Below are 24237 nucleotides of genomic sequence, written 5' to 3' on the forward strand. Positions count from 1 at the left end.
TGGAGAGGGAGAGAGAGAGAGAGAGAATGAGAGAGAAAGGGAGAGGGAGAGAGGGAGAAAGACAGTGAGACAGAGAGACAGTGAGAGACAGAGAAGGGAGGGAAAAGCAAGGGAAGAAAGAGGGAAATTGGGATAAAGATGATACTGCCCCTTCGACACCCTCACCGTTTTGTATTTTTTTTGTCCGGGATTTGCATTTCAAAGGTTAGTTGTCTTATGGAAGTGTTGAACAGCCTGTACATGTGTCAGGAGTGGCATACAACCTGTCCAGGTAGACCCGGGATAATCGTCCTAGAAGCCAAGAAAATTAATAAGCATATTATAAATAACAGTTTTGTAATGACCTATAAAGTTCAGCAGCCTCAATAATAGTTCACAAGCTTGTCATCACAGACATGTAACCGTTGTCAAGTTTTGTTCGGCTATTTTCGGCGTTTAGGACAACGATTTATTTTTTGCTCTCCCCCGAGTGAAACCTAACTGGACTCGGAAGTTGTACTAGCACGAAGACGTAGCCGACATTGTCTCCAGAGAATGGAGTTCCTTTTAAAAACGGGAAGTGGGAGGAGGAAGGATGGTTATTATTTAAAAAATAAAAAATAAAAATAAAAAAAAGTTCTAAAAGGGCACAGGCTTTAAAGACAATATAAGAGTCCACCTTGATATTAAGTTGGTTTTAAAGCCCCATTGTACTACTTGTACCTTCTATATAGAAAACAATACATTAGCGGTGCCCGGTGGTCCCCCATGATCCTCTTTTTCTTATGTTAAGTGAGATTGTGAGAGCTGATTTGATGACATAGGCACCTGTCAGAGACCACGCTTGGTGGTCTAATCCCTCCTGGTCAAACTAGTACAGACAGGCTTTAATAAAAGCAGAAAAATGAGAGAAATAGGTCAGTGAAAGTTTGGGCAAAAGAACGATTGAAAATAAAAAAAATTGTGATTTTGCTTTTGTTTTGAAGGTGCGATCAATCACACACGATTGACAACTCTGTGACGTTTCCTGCGAGGTCTCCTTCCGTTTGCTCCGTATTACAAATCTTCGAAAAACGTATTTTTCCCCCAAAAAAATTGCAATCATACATTCACCCTGAGTATAGTTATAACAAATATGTCTATATACAACCCCTGTTTGCAACAGTTTTATTCTGTCATCAATGACGAAGAAAATGAAAGTTTATGACTTTTGCTGGACTGAGCAAAATTGATACAGGTATGAGCTAGCAAGATACGTCGCAATACGTCACACTGTTTTTATTCGGATATTGCTCCAAACTTTCACTAATTTGTTACTCTCATGTTCTGCTTATATTAAAAACAAGATAATATCCGAGACAAGTATGAAGAGGAACGCTAGAGAGAGGGGGACTTTCAGGAGAGGAACATTGTGTTATCAGGCCCTCAACTTCTTTCTATTTTTCGCTCTATTGACTATCTAATTTCTTCTTTCTTTCTTTCTTCCTTTCTTTCTCGTTTTTCTCCCTCTCGCATTGCATATCTCACTTCCATTTCCAAACGAGATTGCCTGGTGCTCTCCGTATCTAGGATGACTTATTGGTGAGGAGAAAAGAAATTACGTACTTTTCACGATCCACTATAAACCTACACTGTCAATTTTAATATAACTTATACCCGTACATGTTTTTCTAATGCACACACAAACTATAAAAACAAAAGTCGTATTTAAGTGTTAAAAACACTCGATTGCTTGAAAATTCTTAAGAAACTATCTGAATCGTGTACAATGCTCTCAGGGAAAGCTTTTAAAACCTGGGGGTGTTTCACAAAGAATAAAATCGACTTTAAGTTGGACTTAACTATGGCAGGCCATTCATGCCACCGTTGCTCTAACCGTTTACTGTCATTGGTCTCTCAAGAGACCTACAAAATAATCATGGTCACAAGTCTACAGAATTTATATTTTTTGACAATTCATTATTGAAAGAAAAAATATATTCAAAGGTCATAATGGTGAGAGCAAACGGTGGCATGAATGGCCTGCCATATTTAAGTCCAACTTCAAGTCGATCTTAGTCTTTGTGAAACGCTCCCCTGAACACCTTCCATATGTTTACTTTTGATACCTTAGGTATTCTGATTGACTCATCCATTGCTCGTCAACTATTTTTCAGGAAACTAGTGGCGGAAGGGTCTATCTTGATATAGTATTACCTAATATGGGTGACTGAATCTCTGTTACTCCGAGAATATATACGAACTAATATAACCTCAGGTTTACACCCGGAAACATATAAGCCTTCTCCGGCGTACCGGACGCATTCATTTGCCTTATGTTTCAGTTCAAAATATCATTTAAAATATTTTCAATCGACAATGCAAAGGTAATACAGGTAGGCCTAGTCATATTCATCTTTTACATTGTGATGGACAAAGAGTCGATATGCGCTACATAAGTGCTAGAAGTAGGGTGGCTGATTTGTTTTTAGTTGTGTTTGTAAACATCAATAATGCTTACAATAATTACAGCATGACGCCTTTATCAAAATTAACTGACAAATTTATTCGTGAATAGCCTGTGATGAGTTTCATAATTGACTGCATAAAAGTATGTTTATTACAAGGACGATGTGGTCTGCAACATTCTGACTATCAATAAACAGAGTGTAATTGTTATTATTATTATTCCAATATTGTCGGTACCTATTCAATAGACACCTGTGTCGAGAGCGGTAAGTGTGGGTAAAACGCCGGATGGAAACACCGAGCGTGGAGCAAACCAAAGACATTTCGTATTAGAGTCAAGAGCCTTCTCAAATAAGGGTTACCACACTGTCCGCTCAAAAATAAAGTTTAAGGTTCAAGTCCAAGTTTAATATCAAGTTCAAAGGTTGAAGTGAATAGAGAGACAAGCGTTTGCTTCTCGTTGCATTATCTGTTAAAAGGCAGGGGTTGTGAGGATTTAACACCGTTAATGATATAGTTTTTAACCACATTGCATACAAATCATTAAAGCGGTAAATATTTACAAGAGCGTTTGACATTTTTAAGCGTTTCGGTGCTGTGTTTGATGCAAAAATGCAAATTACCTTCCAAACTAGAAAATAATCAATATGTAGTGAAGTATATATAGTGATACATTTATCTCATTGAGAATATATTTTCTTTATGGAAGGTTGGGTATATTGCCAATCTATTGTTTATTCTTAAACCCTCGATTTGACAATAATTGAGGTTTTAGTCAACTGCCAGTATATTAGGCAATTACACTAACATAAGTTCTTCGTGATTTTGTTGTAAATAGTTAAGTGACGTCTTTATCACATTTTTCGTGAAATAGGGATACACGTAATATATGAAAAACATATTAATAGCTACTCGGATTAGTTTGAAAAGTATAGTTATGGGGCGATACACTTAAAGCTTATCTGCCGTAGTTTACAGGAGGGATTAGACAGCCCTGCAAGGTCACTGGACAGGTGGTTATCTCATCAACTCAGCTCTCAGTTAACATAAGAAAAAGAGGATCATGGGGGACCAATGGTCACCGATTGATCATTGTTTGTTATATAGAGGGCGCAAGTAGCTACAAGTAGTGCAGTGGGCCTTTAAATTGTTATTACTAGTAATCAAAACTCAAGTTATCACCAATGCAATATGAACATACCCCCTATTGAACCCTATCTCAATGCTTGCGTAACAATTTCAAACCTCAAACTTCAAAGTCTGGAAGTTCCTCTTTTTAAATAGTTTAGAAAAGGGATATTATTCCTAATGATGCAATGCACACAATCGCACATCAACTAAAATGTAACCGTTTGTTCTAGAGACATTTGAATGAAAGTAGGTTAATTGTGCAACTAGTTTGCACGCTATAGGAAATATCAGGAACTCAAATCCACAATCCATGTCGAAAAATCCGCTCTACCACAGCCTCAAATCGGAACCCCTATATCTGTCCAAGTTCAATCCCTTTTCCGTTCCTTCTTCCTTATACAATCTCTCTCCTTCTATATAATACCCAGATACAGGAAACACCGTCCCAATGACGATCTTCAATTTTGTTGACATTCTGGTTAGTAATTTCGAGCTTGGGGTCTGGTTTATGCGAACTTCTCCACACATCCTTATCAGCGAGTCGCAAATTCGCTTGGAGCACTTAAAACTTCCTGTATACATAGAGCGCCGTTATACATGGGATAAAGTAAAGTTTTATTTGTTGTATTATGAAGTAATTTATAAGGCAGCGAACGGCGCCGAGCATCAGAAAATACTGTAGATCGCATGCACGCGCGGAAAAGCCGACCAATAAGAGTTCGACAGTCGTCGCTAGCGAAAGAAAAAGTTCCATTTTCTGGATAATTTACTTGGGTATTCGGCTCGGCAAGATCGACTTATCAAACGGTTGCAATAACGGGAAATGACGTTAAATCTCGCAAAAGCATTTTTATTATACTACGATGTATGCCTATTATATAGCCCATAGAAATCATGTTCGGGTTAAATAAAACGCCATTGTAATATTCGTACATTTGAATAGATGCTCTACAAAAGTTACTGAAAATGTTATGGCTTAAACTGACAACAAAATATCAAATTTCTCATTCTTTTTTAGAATCAGACTTTGTGTGTATGGAATTGTTTAAGTGGTAAGGAAGAGCACAAAGCTTGTTTAAAGAAGGTCAACACCTCTTTGCGTTAAGAAACCCCTTAATCATGCACGCCCGGGAAATTCCGCGTTGGTATTTTTTGCGCTAGAAAATCTCGCAAACTCAATTTTAGAAAATTCCCCGCATCCTGCTAACCACACGTGCTATCCATTTAACCAAGCACTTTTTAAATCCGTCATGAGGAAGAGTGAGAGAAAGAGAGAGAGAGAGAGAGAGAGAGAGAGAGAGAGAGAGAGAGGGAAAGGTGGTTGGAAATAAAGAGCTTCCAAAAACATCAATTATAAGCTTTCCTTCCTCTTTACAGGTCTATCCAGTTAAAGATGAAGTTGAGTTCTGGTCATGCGATTGCATTTTAAAAGAAACGGTGTGAAATCGACCAGAAAAGGTTGATCATCTAGCATACAAGAATTTGTGTGTATTGCAAGGTTCTGGAATCATCAAAATGATAAGAAATTTGACCAAGTCTTGGTAAAGTTACAAACACTTGCACAGAAAGATGTATATGGGACTACACGAACACGTGGCGTAAAAAGCCGGCCCCCCGATTTTTACGATGTTACATGCATATTTAGAATATGAAGGCATTTGAAGAGCCATGCTTTTCAGGGAACATGTCTTAACTGATGTTCTTCCACACTTGCATAATAAGAATGAGTAATGCTCACAAATTTTTTTTCACCTCTTCCCAGAACTCAACCTTCTCTTTAACCCGACTAATCAAGGCAACTGGATTTTGAAAGGAGTAGCTCACAGCCAGCGTTTGAGGTCTTACTTCCTTGTGTTTTTGAGGTTATAACACCGGCGTATTTCAAGGAGGGACACGAGGGGTAATTTGCCCCATCCTAATAGATTTCAGACCAAGAAAAAGAACTACAGCCCTAATAGTACTAAGCAGGTTAGAAATCAATGTAAGTCAAGCAACGCATGTTATAGTTTTTCATGAGTCCTCCAATAAGTAATTTTTGGCGACGCCCCCCCCCCCCATGATTCACCTGCACATTCAGGGCCCCCTTACTAAAACATATGGATCACAGTTAGTTGAAATGTTCTGCCCCTCCTGGAGTCGAGGTCTGAATACGCCACTGGATCTATAACGCACACATACACACAAACACACACACGCACCGTCACACAAACGCACACACCATCGCATGTCACGAACTATATACGTCGGATTTAATAGCTCTCATTCGTTCACAGTTCAACTCGAGAGTGACAAGTTTGCCCTAGCTCGTGCAGAGTACAGTCGCTGGAGCTATCAGATCCAAGTCGTCAGTCATCCATACGCATTTGAGCTGGTCACACCAGTGATACTGTTCTTTGATCACACCTATACTGTTTTTACAGGACGAATCTACTTTATTGATATTAAAAGGAGACTCATTTATCTCTCACCGACGCATTTTACGAGTTTGACCTTTTTTTTCACACGGACACTTAAATCGAGATCTTAATATTTTGGGAGTATCTTGGAGGCATGATACTTCTTTAGGATCACGATGACGGTTTGCAAGAGGACTTCCAATCGGTGGACGACCATGAGTAAATCAATATGGAGAGTTATCATCGTTCATCTCATCGTCTTGTGGAATGTTGGGAGATCACAGCATTTATCGGGTAAGAATACTTGACAACCATACTTTGCTATGTAAAAATTGTCTTAAAAGGTGTACATGTATTTATATATCTATATTCAAATTCAATTTGTTTTTTTACCTATTTATTTAGTCATTCATTTATTTATTCATTTATCTATTAACTAGTTCATTTATTTATTCATTACATTCATAGATTTATTAGTCACATTATTAAATTCATCAACTTTGTCATTTCTTAATTGTTGGCAATAGTAGGCTTCGTTATTGGATCTACATCTCAGATTTGAAATCATGAAATTCGCAGTATCAAACAAAATTGTATTTACATCTTAAATTCTGGATTCTGCTTTTACTGCTGACATCTTGACAAACACTTATCTTGATACCGAAACATAATCAGTTGATTTGCAATTTTCCTGAAGTAATCTGAGGCCCTGGCAATTATATTTCGGTATCAAGATAAGTGTTTGTAAAGATGTCAGCAGTAAAAGCAGAATCCAGAAGTTAAGATGTAAAAACAACCTAGTTTGATACTACAAATTGTATTATTTCAAATCTGAGATGTACATCCGATAACGAAGCCTACTAATGCTAACAATTAAAGCTTGCATAAATTCTTATCAGTTCTCAAAATTTGTTTCCTTCTGAATGTGATTATCAATTAAATAAACTGTCGTTAAAAAACTCGCCAGAAGCATCAAACTTAAAAAACACTGCGTACAGGATTTGGTCAAGAAAGTTATCGTTATGACTTTGAGAGCCATAGCATTATGACGTCATCTGTTATCCAGATTGTGAGAGATATTGAAGTGACATTTGAAGATGAAATATCCGTTTGCCATTCGTGAAGGAAATATATCTATTAACCGTGCGAAGATGATGAAGATTTTTGGAACTGCCCTGAATACGTTGACAAGTTTTCGTCACCCCCCCCCCCCCCCCCTCCCATTTTATTTCCATGAGCGAGTGTGAATCTTTGGAGGTAATACTATACGGCAGATTGTTGCATTCCGCAAAATGTCAAAAATGATAGATTGCTTTATGTTAACGTCTTTTATGGCCGTTGTACAGGATGCGTCATTTCGCTTGCGTTATTACCTGCGCTATTATCAAGCTTACACTGAGGCATTGAACCCATGCGTCATTAATACAACAAAATGTTAGCACAATGCATTTTACTAACACCTAGTAATACCAAGTAATACCCTCATATTCTGCGTCAAAGACAACACAAGTGTACTGACGCAGTCCTACGCTTGTCAATGTTATTGACGCCTCGTGTCAAACACGCATTGGAAGGATATTTTGTGAAAGTATTCTCCTCAGTAAAATAAAATGAAATGTTGGGTCTTGGTTTGATATATTTAATAGATGTTAAATTTAAAGGTAATACAAAGTTTTGGTATGGGGTCATGAATTTGGTTCAAATGAACACATTGGAAGCACATGCGATCCTAAAATATTCAGTGATCGTTGTCGCGGATGAAATCGAACCTAAAGTTATGAAATTGTAAATAATAAACTCTTTATGTTGTATAGCTCCCTCTCAAGGTCAAGATATTAATTAAGCTATAAAACAATGTTTCTTGACTAAAATCGACCGATTAGCTATTCCCGTTTGGAAATGCGTTATCACAACTACATATTCTGAGATTTTCATGGTCGCATCTATTATTGTACGGCCGTAGGCGCTATTTGAAATTTATCAAAATTTACCGGGAGCACCGGTAAATTTTTATATTCAATTTTTCTTGAAAGCAGAAGTGTTTTAGGGCCTAAATTTTCTAGTGCTTATAATACATCCACAGGGGCATCAAAATGTATCAAAATGGGAAGAATCACTATCCACCCAATTTTCAAAATTTCCTAAAACTTTGTATTACCTTTAAGTCAAAGCCCGTGCCAGTGGACTGACGTAGTCTAGCTACGTCAAACAACATTATTGACGCATCGTGTCCGACACGAATTAGAAGGATATTTTCCTCAGTTAGAGAAATAAAGGTTATAGGTATTTGTTTAAAAGATTTGATAGATGGGAAATATAAGTTCGGTTTACACTCTATACCGTGATATTCTTCAGCCTTAATTGCTTTGAACGTTGTAACGACACAATGAACAATTAATTGTAAATAAATGACAAATTAGAGAATAGTACAGGTACATATAAACGATGTAGTATCCGTGACAGCAGACAACAAAGGTGTCGAGAATATCAAAGCTTTGCCGAAATTTCGTGAACTATAAGAACTTTAAATTTGGGGTTTATGCGATAAAAGTCAGACAACTCCAATCCCTCCTTCGAAGTCATACAGCTGAAACATACAAATATGTTAACGAAATGTCGAATTCCACTCAGGCAATGTCAGGAGAAATTAGTTATTTGTTCCTCCTTGTTATAATGTCGATCATTCATTTACTAATTTCACAGCTACCCTAATATTTTGAAACGAAATCATGCCCCGTAACATCCTTTCACCTCATGATTGAGCGCAAGGCCTGCCATAATTACATCTATCAGTGTCAACCCCAGCTTTCACTCCGCGGGATGCATCCCCACTTGGCTTGTCATAGTGTGACTCACAACCCGTATGTCATATTTCAAGATTGAGAAAAGGCTTTTCTTTAGAGCAAGACATAGTTTTGGAGCTAATCGCATTTATTAATCTCTTTCCTCGACCGTGAATCACACAATACGTGGGGATTAGGGAAACAATGGGTAGGGTGCAAGGTGCGGCTTGATGGAGGTGGGGCTTGATGGGGGGGGGGGGGGGGGGGACTGGGGTAATAGAAAGCTACTTGATAACCTTGATAAACTGAATAAAAACGGTCTGTCTCGAAGGCTAAATAAGTATTGTGAGTAACATTGACCCAATTGCATGATCGAAAATCAAGGGATCTGTTTAAAGGGAAATACACACTCTAATATCAGCTTGCTTTTGTTGAATGTATACAGAATAGGCATGTATTTAATTTTAGAAAGCGATGGAAAAGAAAGTTAGTGGTGTTCGAAAAAATCAATTATGATTATCGGCCTTTAGAATTGATGTAATGTGGGACAACTCTCTACTCATTTTAGTTGTGTTTACCTTAATTTTTTGCCGAACATGTGTAATGAATAACCCGATGTCATAGTAAAAAGAAAGTAAATCCTAAAAACTCTAAATTAGAGTATCGAAAATTGTCAATCTTTAGTCACTTAAATGCAAAACTATTGTCAGATCGTTAGCGTTGTCAAATATTTCAATTATAGACGTAGGAATAATTGTGGAGCGCCAGGAATGTCAAGTCTGAAAGACATGAGCACTATAGAAGAACCCACTTTTGTATTATTATCGTTATTAAATGATATGCTAATGGGATAAGAAACATTAACCTAAGAAATATGGTCCGATTCTCTGCTCATCTTTCACTCTTTCAGAAACTTTTGGTTTTCAAAGTTAGATTTCACCGATAACTCAAGTACTCTCACTGCAAGCTACCTCGTCCCCAGTTGGGGTTGCCCTTAAAGGTCCCATCAGAGATTTGCAGATTTGCATATTTCGAATTTTTTTATCTGTATAGGGGTAAGTAGGGGTAAGATCAAGAGACTCTGTAGTTTTCTCTCTATGAGTGAAAAGTGAATCCTTCATTTTGTACACAACACATTTAGTGAACAAATACTTTCAGTTGCAAAACTCAAATTTGAAAGGAAACTTTTTGCTAATAATGATTATTTTGCCACCAACATTTTTTGTAGTAATTTTCAAATTTGAGTTTTTGTATACAACTTTTTGGCCTTTGTACAATTTTTGTGATTTTCACAATGTAAATCCCCGCATCACCTTTTGAAGCAACTCTCCCCGGTCTATATGTGATGTATGAGTAATTTTGAATCAATTTACGGATATGAAATGCCCTGGGATTGGTCACCCCAACCTCCTATTGTAAGCATGGTAATGGTGCAGGAAATAGTACTCATGGGAGATTTCCGTTCGAAAGTAACTCAATGTTCAGTATGTGAACTTTACCTCCACTCCCCAACCCCCCCCCCCCCCCGCTCCCTGGTTTGCCGGCACAAACCCTTGTCAGTTGTTGTGAGTAACGAAGTCTGCACTGTGATACTACAATGGGCTATGTACTGCATGTAGCTGCTCCTCCTGCCACAGCCTAAAACTGACAGACCTAGGCTCTACTCAAGATATAGGAATTGTGGTGAAGTGTCATATTATACAGTTTGTGCTTGAAGACCCCCCCCCCCCCCCCCCCAGCATTACCTTGCACACTGTTCCATGGTTAGATGCTTTGTTAACTGTTGTACCAGCAGAGAGTAAAGCGGGAGAGGTAGAGAGTGAGAATGAGAGAGAGAGAGAGAGAGAGAGAGAGAGAGAGCGAGAGAGAGGGGGGGGGGGTATTCAAAAGAGAGACATTTTCAGGAAGCAAGGGGCAGGCGCATTGATCTAACATATTGATTTTTTTTCTCCAGAAGTATTGAAATGGGCAACCGACCCCACGGTATACTTATTATCATCGCCGTATCATCGCCTACAGACAACATACGATCAGAGCAGTGAATAATTTTCCTTTAGATATTTTCCATTAAGATTAATAAGAACAGACCAAAAACAAAGAAAGCAACATCAACAACTACAAATATTTTACATGGAAGTTGACGGAAGATGATTTGGGTTCGTTCCCACTCCCCTGGGATGTTGGTTTCGATTACTCATAACGCTGACATCGTTTTCAAATATAGGATGGTAGCAAATCCCATCAGACAGAAATAATGAATAAATGGTGCACAAAGAGCCAAATTTAGCTCAAACCGATGTCTCCTTTCTATTCCCAGAGGTCATTTGCGACACTAGTTTCTTTCAAATAAAGCTCGTTTTTTGCTATTAAACTGTTAACACGTAACCTTGGACTGAACTTTTCGAAAAGGAGTTTACATTATATGGAGTAGAAGAAATTTGAAGGATGATTCTTCCTGCCTCTTACCCGGGAAAAACTCTTGGAAAGGCCCCCTATCATGCCCATAAACTTGTGTTGGATACCGCACTGCATCTATCTTGTCAATGAGGTTCATTTTTCGTCATAACCCCCAAAATGAATGTGAGAAGATTCAATGACAAACATTGCGTACTTTCCTAAAATTCTTTGTTGCTTTTTAATCTTCCTTTAGGATTTTAGGATAAATTTTTAATCATTGCTAGACAAAAACGTACGGTACAATTTCGCCAGTAGTCTCTTGACCGAATGACATGAACAATTTCTAAATATCGCGAGCGAGCTGAATTTTTACATTTTTATTGATTTCGTAAAACTGTACGAGATAAGAAATGAAGTACAAATTGACATTGAGGCCACCCCGTTCATGAATATTGGTAGCTTCACAACTCAGCAGCTCCCAGCCCCCTCAAATCATGGACCTCGTACCCCTATCATGCTTTAATATGTTGCCAGTATTATGAGGTTATACCTTTAAGTGAACCATCGTCTGCAAGAAGCGGATAAGAATCGAGTGGTGGGTCATGAACCGTCGTCATGTTTTTAAATGTCTTCCACGAGGCATGCACATGAGTAAGATGATAAGTGGTCCCTCGGTTCCCTTCGGGTGTACAGGCGGATCCAGGGGTATGGGAACAGGTCCGCCCCTCCCTTCTAAAAACTACACTTTAAGTAAACGATAGAAACGTGCCCCTCATAATTTGTTGTGCCCCTTCAAACTAATGTTAGCCCCCTTGCACATGGGAAATTGGTAACTCTTTCATATTTCTTTCTTTTCATTGTACTTGCCATGGATTAAAAAAAATGTTGACCCTTTTCTTTAAAAAAAAAAGCCTGGATACGCCCTTTCGTCGGGGGTCCCTTATTTCTGTTACTCATTTTAATCTGTCTGCTCATCAGGGGGAGTGGGCGTTCGGGGGCTCCACGAAGTACGATGATGACAGGATGATGCAGGGCTTTTTTTAAATATTTTGACAGAGAGAAAGGAGGGGAGGGAGAAAGGTGAGGGAAGTAGGAAGAGAGAGAGAGAGAGAGAGAGAGAGAGAGAGAGAGGGGAAAAAAAAGAAAGGGCGAAAGATAGAAAAGGCCAAAGAGAGAAACGGAAAAAATATACCACAATAAAACTGAAAAATAAAGAGACAACAACAACAATCAAAAATCTAAAAAGTAAACAAATAAGCAAATAAAGTATTAAAAGAAGGCCTCGAACGTGAACATCAAACGAATTAATGGTGTATAACGGGTTCAAAAGAATTACAGGCTTTTGAATAATCATTTGGACAAAATAAAAGAGTTTATTATCCTGAACGTATACAGCGTGTATATTCCATTAGGTCCGCGGTGGGATTGGCATTGTGTACCCAAAGTGACAGGTCCCAGTTTTGTCTTTCTAATTATGGAATATCATTGGTGCAATAACTCAAACAGGAAATGTCATTCATTCTTTCCTAATTCAATATTCTTAGCCTGCCCCGTCTCATCCTCATTCATCACTGGACGGATAGTATCTTGCGACGTCACAATAGGCACAACAGAAGTTGAATCAAAGTGCGTTAGGCCACTGAGGTATGGCAGTTGACAAATCGAAAATAATATTATTGTCTGTTTAGAGCCAAAAGGGCACTAAACCATATCATTTACTACAGAGTTAAGACCTTTCTGGCTCAGAACAGACGATATTGTGCATCCATTTCTCATCAGTGTCCCATGCCTGTTTAGAGAGTATGCGTGTTGAGTACTATAACGTCTTTATTTCTATCTACAGGGAAAATAAAAAAAAAGCAGAACATTTTAGAAGTACCCTGATCCTAACCGTGACCGGCACTGTGATCGTGGCCCTACTAACCCTAACCTTTAACCTAACCATAAAGCCAACTTTGACATAACAACCCTAATCCTACTCCTAATACATCGTGCTGTGGTATTTGGTAGTTAAGCCAAAAATGTATTTTCACAATGTAAATCATAATATTTATATCATGATATACAAGGAAACAGTTCTATTTGCGCCCTTGTAGGCTCACGAATTTCTGCTTTTTCTCTGGTGTAATAATGATGCTCTTAAGTGCAAATGATTAAATTGCATCCCAAATAAGATAGGATTGCTGGGACGGTCTTTAATAGAAAACATCCTTGCATCTTTAACAGGAGTCAATTACCACCTGTAGGTAGTATGACTATCAAGCAGCTTAGTTTGGTAATCCAATACGAATGGGATTAAAAACTCTGGATTAACGTGGTAATCCAACACCCTCCAAATCTCTTGCACGGAAGATCGTTAATAGTACCCCATGTTCACCCCACATGTTAGCCCATTTCTTGAGGCAATTACCCCTACCTTGTGACAGCGCACCTGATACCCGACGACGGAAGGAGGGGGAGACCCAGTTATGAGAGAAAGACCTCTTGAAGATTTGTCGATGACACCTTTAAATGATTCGGGTATTAAGTATAGGCTTTTACGCGAGCGAGTAAGGATTTGGTCCTCCTTTGTTTGTCTTCAAAGAGGGTGGGTTAAGTGGGATGAACATAGCTTTGTTTAGGAGATATAGATATCATTATGGATGGAAGAGGTATATGGTAATATTAGTGATTGAATCCTCGAGATTAACCCCCTTAAAAATGGAAATTAAGTGTCTTACAATGTTGAAAGACACAGTGACCTTGCTTAGGAAATACTAAGAAATAAACTTAGTAGCAAGTATACCTTACCCAAAGGGGCGAAGTTACATGAAAATAAGTAAATTTAATAAAATTTAGTCACATAATGAATACAATTTACCAGTCAAACTTGTTCCAAGACGGAAGCTTAACAAAAGTTGACACTTTGAGCAATATTTCTAAAAGGCTTGCTCAACTTACCCCACGTTATGAGCACAACTATGCAGTGTACATTTGCTTATACCTCAAGAATTATTACATGCAGATACACGAGGAATTATTATTAATATTATTAAGTAGTTCTACATCTAAATCTTTCGATGCATGCATCAAATTCGTAGTCAGCTAGATGAATATGCTACTTCGATCCACCTTATGTTATATCATGTTATATCATGTTATCATGTCAACAGGGTTTTAGGAAACGTTTGTGAGGAAGTTACGACTTAACTTCAGATTATCAGCGAAAATTTTCTAAAAGATTTTAGAATGAAGATGTCAAGTAGCATGGTAATTGCCTAATGAATTTAGCAATTTTGAACATGCAGTTCTAGAAGAGAGAGGATAAAAAAAAAAGACTCTTTAAACTGTAGGGATATCATTTTTGCGAGACAAGCGAGGAAGCAAAAGTTTGACACCTTACTGTAGTGATAATGTAACGTTGTCCCTTATATATATATATACAAGCTTAGCTTGCTAATTGTGTACACATTACACAAAATTGGCTACGTACTTGCTGATAAAATATTAGGCGATAGTTTCCCGAATATTGGCAATTTTTAAAAAGTGGGGGCAGTCCCCGCCCCCTCCCACCGCCTCGTATGCAAGTATAGTATACGCCCTTGTGTAACAACATAATACTCTTTAATATTAAATCCATATTTTCATCACAATTATGAAATACTCCAGCTGTCTTTAAAGTTGTTCCATATTTTGATAACCTTTTATGATAATGCTGATTAATCTATTAAGCTTAATACCCGAGGTCTTTGATATCGAATTCCTTCAGATATTTTAAACAATATAATTTTCCGTAGACAATGAATAATCTACCGGCGAACTTAACCATGAATTGTTTCTATTTTAGAAGATATAATAATATAATATCTTTTAAAACCATTCAGGGTTGGTAGATTAATGATAATAGTCTCACAGAATCAAGTTAATCTACAAAGAAGGCTTTTTATAATCGAGGTCTCAGCCTTTGAAGGTATAGACTGATTTTCTTTTTGAAGTTTGGTCGAAGTTTGTATTCGGTTCGTCGTCCCATTGGTAGCCTATTATTTTCTTGCTATTCTTCCCTTTCGTCAGGATCTTCCTATTAGTCATCTTAACGTCTTTTCTCCACCTTTCGACGTTGTTGTTTTTGTTTCTTCACAATCTAGAATTATTATTTTGAATTTGGAGGTGGGGGCATTTTCACTCTTGAAATCGCATTGCTTCATGATATAAGAGGCACATTCGCAAATATTCTTCCCTGGATAGTATTCCCAGTTAAGTACAGATAACAAGTGAATATTCAGATCCCTTGCAAATTTGATATTTCTACGTGTTCATTGTAACTCAAGAATGAAAGGTGGACTTAGGGCCTTTGTTCAATACTTTTAGATGTAAGCTTAAATATTGTCACATTCTCAAGAAACACAAATCAAGACAAATCAATTTTTCTCAGTGATTTTCACATACTTGAAATATTACAAAACTTGGTAGAGTATGAATAATTTAGTTTTATGAAATTATAATTTATTCTAACTTTGTACCATGACTTTGACACTATGTGGCATCTTTATCAACTGAAAAAGAAAAACCCATGAAATCAATATGTTGAGCCAAGTAGTAGCTACTGATGCCTTCATCCTTCGTGGCCTCAGAAGGGGATTTGAAAAGCTTATTAGGCTTTCTACCCATTCGTTTCATGGCTCCCGTAAGGGGGCAAGTTGGCACCCCTATGTTGCACCCATACCATGCCAGTATGGGGGTTTAAAAATATGTATGTTGTAAACATGGTGGGTTATTTATAACTCACTTCCCTTTCATAATTTCATATAGGCCTATGTGATAGACTTCGGATAATGTCTGGAAAACAGAATGTCCTATTTTTCACTCGTATTGGGAAGTGCTCGTTGAATATGACCTGCATGGTGTTAATTTATATGATTGTCATTACTGGCTTTAGATCTGTCAAACCTCGATATTAAACACAGATGCTGAATTATGACATTTTAATACTGAAGAGTATAGGTTTAATGTTCAACACGTGTTAGTTTGGTTTTCAATTATCGCCTCGTGTCTCTGTTTTGTGTTAGTTTGTTGCTGTTTTTCGGATGAGCTTGAATAATTTGCGTCTGATCTGATGTGAATTATTGCCTGTTTTTAATAAGCGGTCGACAATATCATTACAAGCATTCCCAGATTTGAAGGTGTTAATGCTTTCCTACATGTTTATCAAATCACATAACACTATATTCAAACAATGTAGCAATAGTTTGGATAATGTTGGGGTTTGAAAATGCATGAGCCAACGCCTGTTTAACAGAGAAGGGATGAATTCAGGTCAGATTTTAAGTTAAAAATCGTACAGAAAGATATTTGTTTTTAAAGACCGCGTTTTTGTTTCTGCCTTGAGCATATTGAAAAGTATTTCTTATTGAAGGGAAAAGTATATGAAGACTATCTACCTATAAAGCTTGCTTTCCCTGACTTCATCTAGCGATCTTTATAGTGAATCCTGCGTATAAAGACCCCTCAATATTTAGAAAAGAAAATACTGTATAAGGGCTCATAAAACAATAGCTATAGCCCAATTAAAATTACTCTAAAAAGTGCAAGGCCAGATCTTGGTCATATAACATATTGTAGGTCACGTTGTTTTTAATTCCTGGTTTGGCATTGGTCCGCTATGTAATATTCACCACAACATCCGTTATGCAACTAGATAGGTTAATGTTTAATCGTCATTTACCACATAAATGCTTCCAGAGAGCAAATCCACAGAAAACAGACTTGGCCGAACTTTATGGCGTGTTCAGGGCTTTTGGGGTCGGCAGTGTTCCGCTATGCAATGTTTATTCATAGCATCCGTTATGCAATTAAGTAGGTTAATGTTTAAGTGATCCGTCGCCACATAAATACACTCACAGATGGTAAGTCCATTAAAAAGAAAAAAACTTGGCATCGCCTTTGTTCGATAAATTCACAATATTTGGATTAAAGATCATTAGCCTTATAAAATTGTTACTCATTATCTACAAATTTGGATATAGCATTCCAGTGGTTAGGATCGTATGGTATTATCCATAAGAACGTTAAGTCTATGTAAGAGTACAATGCTTATGCTCTTCTGTTTCTCAGAGAACTGTTGCTAATCGGTTTAATATGGACATGACATGATATCGGGCAGAGGTCATGGAGGGGTCAAGTATTGGTATTCACATTGACAAATTGAGCCACGAGTCCACGACCTTATACTTAGGATAAATTGTGAAACATAACGGTTTAACAAAAACACATTGCACAAGGAGTGGTATTCCATCAGCCAAGGAACAATGGTAGTCTACTTTGAACATTTATATAACACAGGTTTGATGTAGGTTTTTGTTGTTGTACAAAACAAAAGCATGAAGAGAAGGCCTAGCACGTAAAGATTTAAACAAAAACACAGAGCTGTCAATTTGTGTGGTGATCTTCAAGACATAACTTATTTGTTATCAGTTACCAATTGTTCTCATTTTACTGTTTGTTGCAACTATTTACAATAGAGACGGGAGAGGGGTGCCCACAATCTGATTTCTTTAAATACACAGTAAATGATCATATATCACTAAAACAAGTACAACAACAAGTAATCAATATACCCCTTATTATAAGGAGAAAAAAAATGTGTCTTATAATTTTGCAGTAAAGAGCCTCCTCTTGATTTATGTTTAGTACAGGGCAAGTGGGAAGGGAGCAATATACGTCACAGAGTTGCCAATTTGGTTTTGATTGATCGCAACTTCCAAACTTATTAATAACTGTGTTATTTTTAATCAGACTGACCTGTTCTTCTAATGTTATAATAATCCCCTTAATATCAGGATGAACTTTAAAGGCATCTTTTAACAATGTTAAATCTGAGATGTATGACCCTACGTGTTATCGGTGTCTGTGATACGGTGTAATAGTGAAACCCTAAACAAATTGTGCTTCAAAATGATCATGAAGTGCCTCAAAAAAGTAAAAAGCTTTAAGTGACCGGTTTTACCATACTCATTTTCCTCAATAGACTGTAGTGTTATGAAAACCGTTAGGAAAACGGAAAATTTGATTTCGATTTCCAATTATAAATATCTTGATAAGCCGTCAGGCGATCGGCTTGTAAAAGGCATGGGGTTCCAGACTGACCTAAAGGTTTATAATTATCATTTCAGCACGAGTTAAAACCAGGACTTTGTTTCAGAATCTGAGACACAGTTACCGGATCCCTTTAACATTGGTTTAGGGGTGACTTGATCACCTGTCATCTCCGAGTTTAAACCCTCCCATCAAGTGTTTATAAAGCTAATGCCATGCTCTCTTGTGAGGGTGAGGTGTTCTCAAACTGTGGTTTAGGGATTGACCCAAAGGTGTGTCCACAACATACGGATTTGAAGTCACGCAGGTTGTTGGATTATTTTGTTTTAACCGTAAAAGGTTAATTCTATCTATCTTTCATTTGTTTCATGTAACGAATTAAATTAATGTTTTCTATTGCAACGTACAAATCAAAGTAAATTTCAATGAAACAACATGGAAAGTATAACAAATTTGTTGATCGTATACACAATATGATAATAATAATTAATATTGACGTGAATGCAAAATGTAACTGTTAACAAACTGCCAAGAATTATTTATTAATAATTCGTTAAATGCATCCTATCCCTCATTCCCATTTGTAGCAACCCCCCCCCCCCTTCCCCTCAATCCTCCGTGAATGTTGAAATGACAACAACAACAACAACAAATCTAAAACGCCGTTTTATGTTTGGGCAACTGCCACTTCACCCTAACTGTCACATTTTCTTCTTTATCTTGTTTTTTACATTTTGGTGACAGGATTAAATCGTCACTGAAAGAAATTGTCAAAATGTTGGCTCGTTCACAAAATCTAGACACTGCAAATTAATTAATATTCGAACAAGAGAAGTCAACCCCCAACGAAATCGCCAAAAATATGTCCAGGTATGCTGACACAGCTGTGAAGTTTCTATTCATAGAGCTTTTCTTTTCCTTATTTTTCAGTAAAAAATAGTTTTCAAAAAGTGTTGCCTCTTTTATCTATAGCAGCAAAATTTCATGAATTTGCCAAGTTTAACCTACTATTTGGGGGTACACTTCTCATGTAATCTACCATGTCATGGTAATCCAGCTTTCAGCACCCCTAGCGTGAAGAGGGATTGAATGTTTGCAGCTCAATATTACCCCTTTAACAATCTTACCCCTTCTTTCAGTGCGGCGACAGGAAAACCTAGAGCTGACGGCATTTCCAGGAAGGTTTCAAAAATAACCTCGACATACAGGCAACCTTCACGTTCTACATTAATAATATCAGCGATTAGTCATGATTGTTTCGAGATCATTATAAGTGTCTTCTGTTTTGCATTTTATAGAGAATTTCAAGACGCATTATGGGTTTTAAGAGGTACTCATCACTGTTCGCAGTAAAAAATAATTTAAAGCCGCGAAGCAAATTTCTCACAGTCGTGTGATGGTATTAACTACCTGCGATTGTTCGCCGAAAACGCAGACAAACTTACAAGACCGCAGGATACCGCAAAATAATCGTAACCAATCGCAAGGGCTCCAAGGAACTTGAGCCTAATCAAGTTTGATGATAATTGCAAAGTATAATCGCATCGGACCGCAACAATCCGCAGAAAATCGCTGTATTCCGCACTAAAACGGCAAAGCGACCTTTGCTGCCAAACATCGGCTTGGCAGTCGTCAGATGTCAAGGCATAAATATATAGACAACCTCCCTATGCACGTTAAGACAAATAAAAATAAAGTACAGAAACAAAACCAAACAAAGCCAAAAACAAAAGCTATCATGAGACAGTTTGATCTTTCTCTTTCTGTGGCGGTTGCCAGGTCGATATTTTGTTTATCCCTCCTGATTTCCTCTCTGGAGAGTAAGGATAGTTGACTCAGTAAATATAATAGTTAGAATTAATGATCCCTTTATCGTGAGTGTACGACTGTTCAAACAGATGACAGTATAAAAGTATTATTGTTTACCCTAGATTTCTTTTGTTCAACATGATCCGAAAACGGACAGAAACCCTTTGGTGTTTTGTTTTCGTTTTGTCCGAGGTTGTTGGGGTTTACAGATTGGAATAAGCATACAGCGGCCTATGGCTCTCCCCCCCCCCCCCCGCCCCCCACCATAATGGTTTTATTGAAAGGTACAACATAGCCCATGTACATCATTATACGGGTAGGAAGTGGTTGTGATATGGTAGTGGGGGTCGGGGGTTGGGGGTTGGGGGGGCGGAGGGGGCCTGGTGCTTAATTTGTGTTGATTTAATAATTCTCTCTATACCATTGCATATACTTGAGTGTACCAATGATTTTAAATCAACATATCAAAACAGACAGAAACGACGTCTACAATAGGCTTAACATGTCAAATATCTATAATAAATATAAGAAAATAGATGCGCATACCGTTTGATTTTATCAACAGACAAATTTCATTAATTTTCTATAGACATGATAATTATATCTTTGATGGGTGTGTAATGTTTATGTCCATCTTCGTTACACCCAGTTTAATACCACCGTCTGAAAAATTATACATGTGACAAGACAAACCACATACAACGTCTGACCTGTCTAATATAATTATATTGAAGAAAATTATTTCACAGCACCACAAAAGGAAACAATTATCATCAATACGCGATCTGTATGAACGTAAATGAAACGTTATGTTCTGAGATTATAATGTGTACATAACCACTGATAACTCTTTCAGTGTGTGCGTTCCAACTTGAAAGTAGACTAGCCTTCGGGAGGAAGAGATTAGATTAAGGTAATAATAATAATAATAATATTAATAATGATAATATTGATAATGATAATGATAATAATGATGATAAAAATAATAATAATAATGGTAATACTAATTAAACAAATGATATTAATGTATGAGATTTTTAAGGCGCTGAAATACAGTTAAACATAAATCACCCCAAAAGAGATCACATAAAAGCACCTGCTTTGAATCCACTTAGAATTAATTTCTAAAGACGAATTTGAAAAAAGGGAGAAAAATCACATAAAGCATCTGCATTACGAACAAGGGACAAAAAAGTGAGATAGAACATGCAAAAATGATAGAACAATTAATTATATGCCGAATTAAACAGAAACGTTTTAAGAGAATTTGTTTAAACACTTCAGTTGATCTGCTATTACGAATCTGTCGAGGAAGAGCATTCCACAGCGAAGGTCCTGCATGTAAAAGAAAAGGTTCTCCCACCCCCTTAGTGAGCATAGGAAGAACAAGAAATCCAGAGTTTTTAGAGCGTAAAGATCTGGACGGAATGTAATGATTTATCAAATTAATAGTGTATTGTGGAGCGGAGAAAAGGACACAATGAAATAAAAGCAAAATAATTTTGAAAACAATACGTTCACTCATGGCCATGGGCAACCAATGGAGTACGTTGAGAACTGGCGTGATGTGGCTGAATCTCATTAAATTTTAATTTCATAAGGATCAACTCCCCCCCCCCCCCCACTCCCCACTCTTGCAGGGATATAGAAAATCGCAAAATATGATGAGTCAACCAATATACCCATTCTTCAAAACACAAATGGTATGTTCATCACTCAGCCTAAGACTGAAACATGATCAAACCTGTTCTGGCATGGAAAATTTCAAACTAAGATAGGCAACATTTCTCATCATCTACCCCTTTCTTAACCCCCTGTTTGCAACAGCCGTCTTCTAAACTTCGGTTTGGAAATTATAACTTCAAAGAAAGACAATGTTCTCAGGTTGATCGAATCGGGACCAAATGTGTCATTGTTGTGAGAGGAAACAATACCTGTTTAATCTCATAATATGTTGTGAATGTAATCTGACTACGGTTAAATTTCTGTCTTCAGTGATTTCTTTTCTGCATGACACTGCACACAGATGTTGAATCAAGATCAAGGTTGACAAGATACATAGCAGAACAATACCTGCTTAATCTCATAATTCTTGATGTATGAAATATAAGGACTGCCAGAAAATCTATTCTCTTTCTCTTCTTTTCTTTCCTCATTTTTGTTTTGCTTAGCCTTCTTGATGTTTTGTCATTCAGGATGAGGTTATCAAAATTCAATCTCATTCTTGATATGTATAATGATAACAAGACGTTCCTTATATCACACATTGTATAATGGGCCTTAACTCAAAATATTTTCGAAAGGTGATAACTTTGTAGATAGACATCAAATCTTACAAAGACATAACTACAGCGCGACCGGGGAATGCGAAGGGGAGGGTGGGTGGGTGGGGGGGGGGGGAGATACAAAAGATGAGCAAGAGGAGAGCATGCAGGGGGCATGAGAAGGAGGTGATGGGACGCCCCTTGTTAGTTCGGCGGCATTTTAAACTTCACATTCCAGCAACTAAGGTCCGACCGGGGCCCCTCCCCCAATGATACCGGTGCCACCCCACCCCAGTTTTCTGCTCCTACGCTACGCTACTAAAAGCACGATAAACTCAAGACTCATATTGCAGTGATTCACGTTATCCATGATGGTTCATGTCATTGTTGTGAAAGTAAAACAGATGACGACAGAGAGCATGTGATGATTTTGAGAGGGAAGAAAAAGGAAGGGGCAGGGGGTAAGAAGAGAGGATGAAATAAAATAAAGTTAGATTGTTGTATTGATTATACAGAGCATAACACCTATGTACAGATAAATCTCCTTTGTTTAGAACATGATATTTAAGTGCTTGCTATTGTAACCCTGACACCTAATGCCCATTGTATGTGCGAAGCAATGGCGTTATGAGCGAACAAAAGTTGGGGGCAGAAAGAAAAAAAAAGGTATAATTTTTTTTTTTTAAGTGAGAAAACCCCCGAACAATCTTGTAATTTTAGCAACATTTGTAAATTACTGGTATCGAATTAGAAATAAATCACGTTTGAATTTTATTTCGGGGATTTAATACGACATCTCCTTCGTACGGAAGGAACAGGGTGACATTAATGTGAGCAGCTGAACAATCCTCTATGAAACATAGATATGGGTGTCATTGTCAGGATCACAGTTTAGCTAGGATAAACATTATTAAGATAGTATGCGGTTTGTGGTCAGTGGAGAGGGAGGGCAGTAGTTCATATTTTACTCGAAGATCATGTTGCACATGACCTTCATAAAGAAAAATTCCTGGGCCCCGCCTCATAAAGAGTTGCGATTAATTGCAACTTATTTGCGATTGATATCAATTGCAACTATGTACGTAAGAGAAAGGAGACTGAAAATTTGCGATTGATAATAGGACTTGCAATTGATTAGGGTCAATCGCAACTCTTAATAACACGGGGCCCTGATGTAAAGTGGCAATTAAAAAAAAGATGATTTGCTCGTTGCACATGAGGCGTCGTTTGCTGACGTAGGACTGACGTAGAAGTATTACACGTGCATTTATGACAGTGACATGGTACACAAAGTTTAATGCTGAACGGAATGGCGCATGCGGTAATTGGCTTTCAACTAGCGCAGGTGTAATGACACAATCGGAATGACGCATTGTATATGCAATGGGCTTTACACTCATATGGTGCGTCAAATGCCTCGTCAGTCGCTGACGCAGGCTTGCGTTTCACAAATGGCGCTTCGAGCGCAACATGCATGATGATTTCTTTTCCTCTTTGTTTCACCCCTGCAGAGGTCCGCCTTTCGAACGGTACCAGTCAGTATTCGGGCATCGTGGAGATCCTTGACGGGGCGAGGTCGACGTGGTTGACGGTGTGCCACACCCCATCTTGGAGTATCATTGACGTACAGGTGATCTGTAGACAGCTTGGTCAGGTGGGAGCCAGTCGAGCGTTCACCGTAGAGATGGTCAACCCTGACAGACCGGTCGCCTACTATGATCAACAGTTCAGCTGCACAGGAAGTATGTTGTCTGATGTTTTAACCCTTTGAATACTGCATTCTCATATTCCTGATAGGTTTGATGCAGAAATCACCCTGTTTAAGTTGGTAATGGGTTAATGGCGTAGCGTTTGATCATCAGCCGTTGATGGCGCACTGGCATCGGGGGAAGGGGGTGACGAGGGATACCCTTCTATAGCGTGGTGTGGATAAAATATGAACTAACAAGGCTTCTAATA

At 37.9% G+C, this 24237-nt stretch overlaps 1 protein-coding gene across 1 annotated transcript in view; it reads left to right on the forward strand.

Moving 5' to 3' along the window:
• Positions 1-5662: 5662 nt before the first annotated feature.
• The window catches only part of LOC100889305, a 30959-nt gene continuing 12384 nt past the window's right edge, over positions 5663-24237 (forward strand). Inside the window, exons 1-2 of the mRNA XM_003726362.3 lie at positions 5663-6248; positions 23790-24020. Coding sequence (XP_003726410.2) covers positions 6131-6248; positions 23790-24020 — 349 coding nt within the window. The 5' untranslated portion in view covers positions 5663-6130. The remainder of the gene's footprint in view (positions 6249-23789; positions 24021-24237) is intronic.

Source organism: Strongylocentrotus purpuratus, unplaced genomic scaffold (assembly GCF_000002235.5).
Source record: "Strongylocentrotus purpuratus isolate Spur 01 unplaced genomic scaffold, Spur_5.0 spur5_scaffold_13, whole genome shotgun sequence".
NCBI lineage: Eukaryota > Metazoa > Echinodermata > Echinoidea > Camarodonta > Strongylocentrotidae > Strongylocentrotus > Strongylocentrotus purpuratus.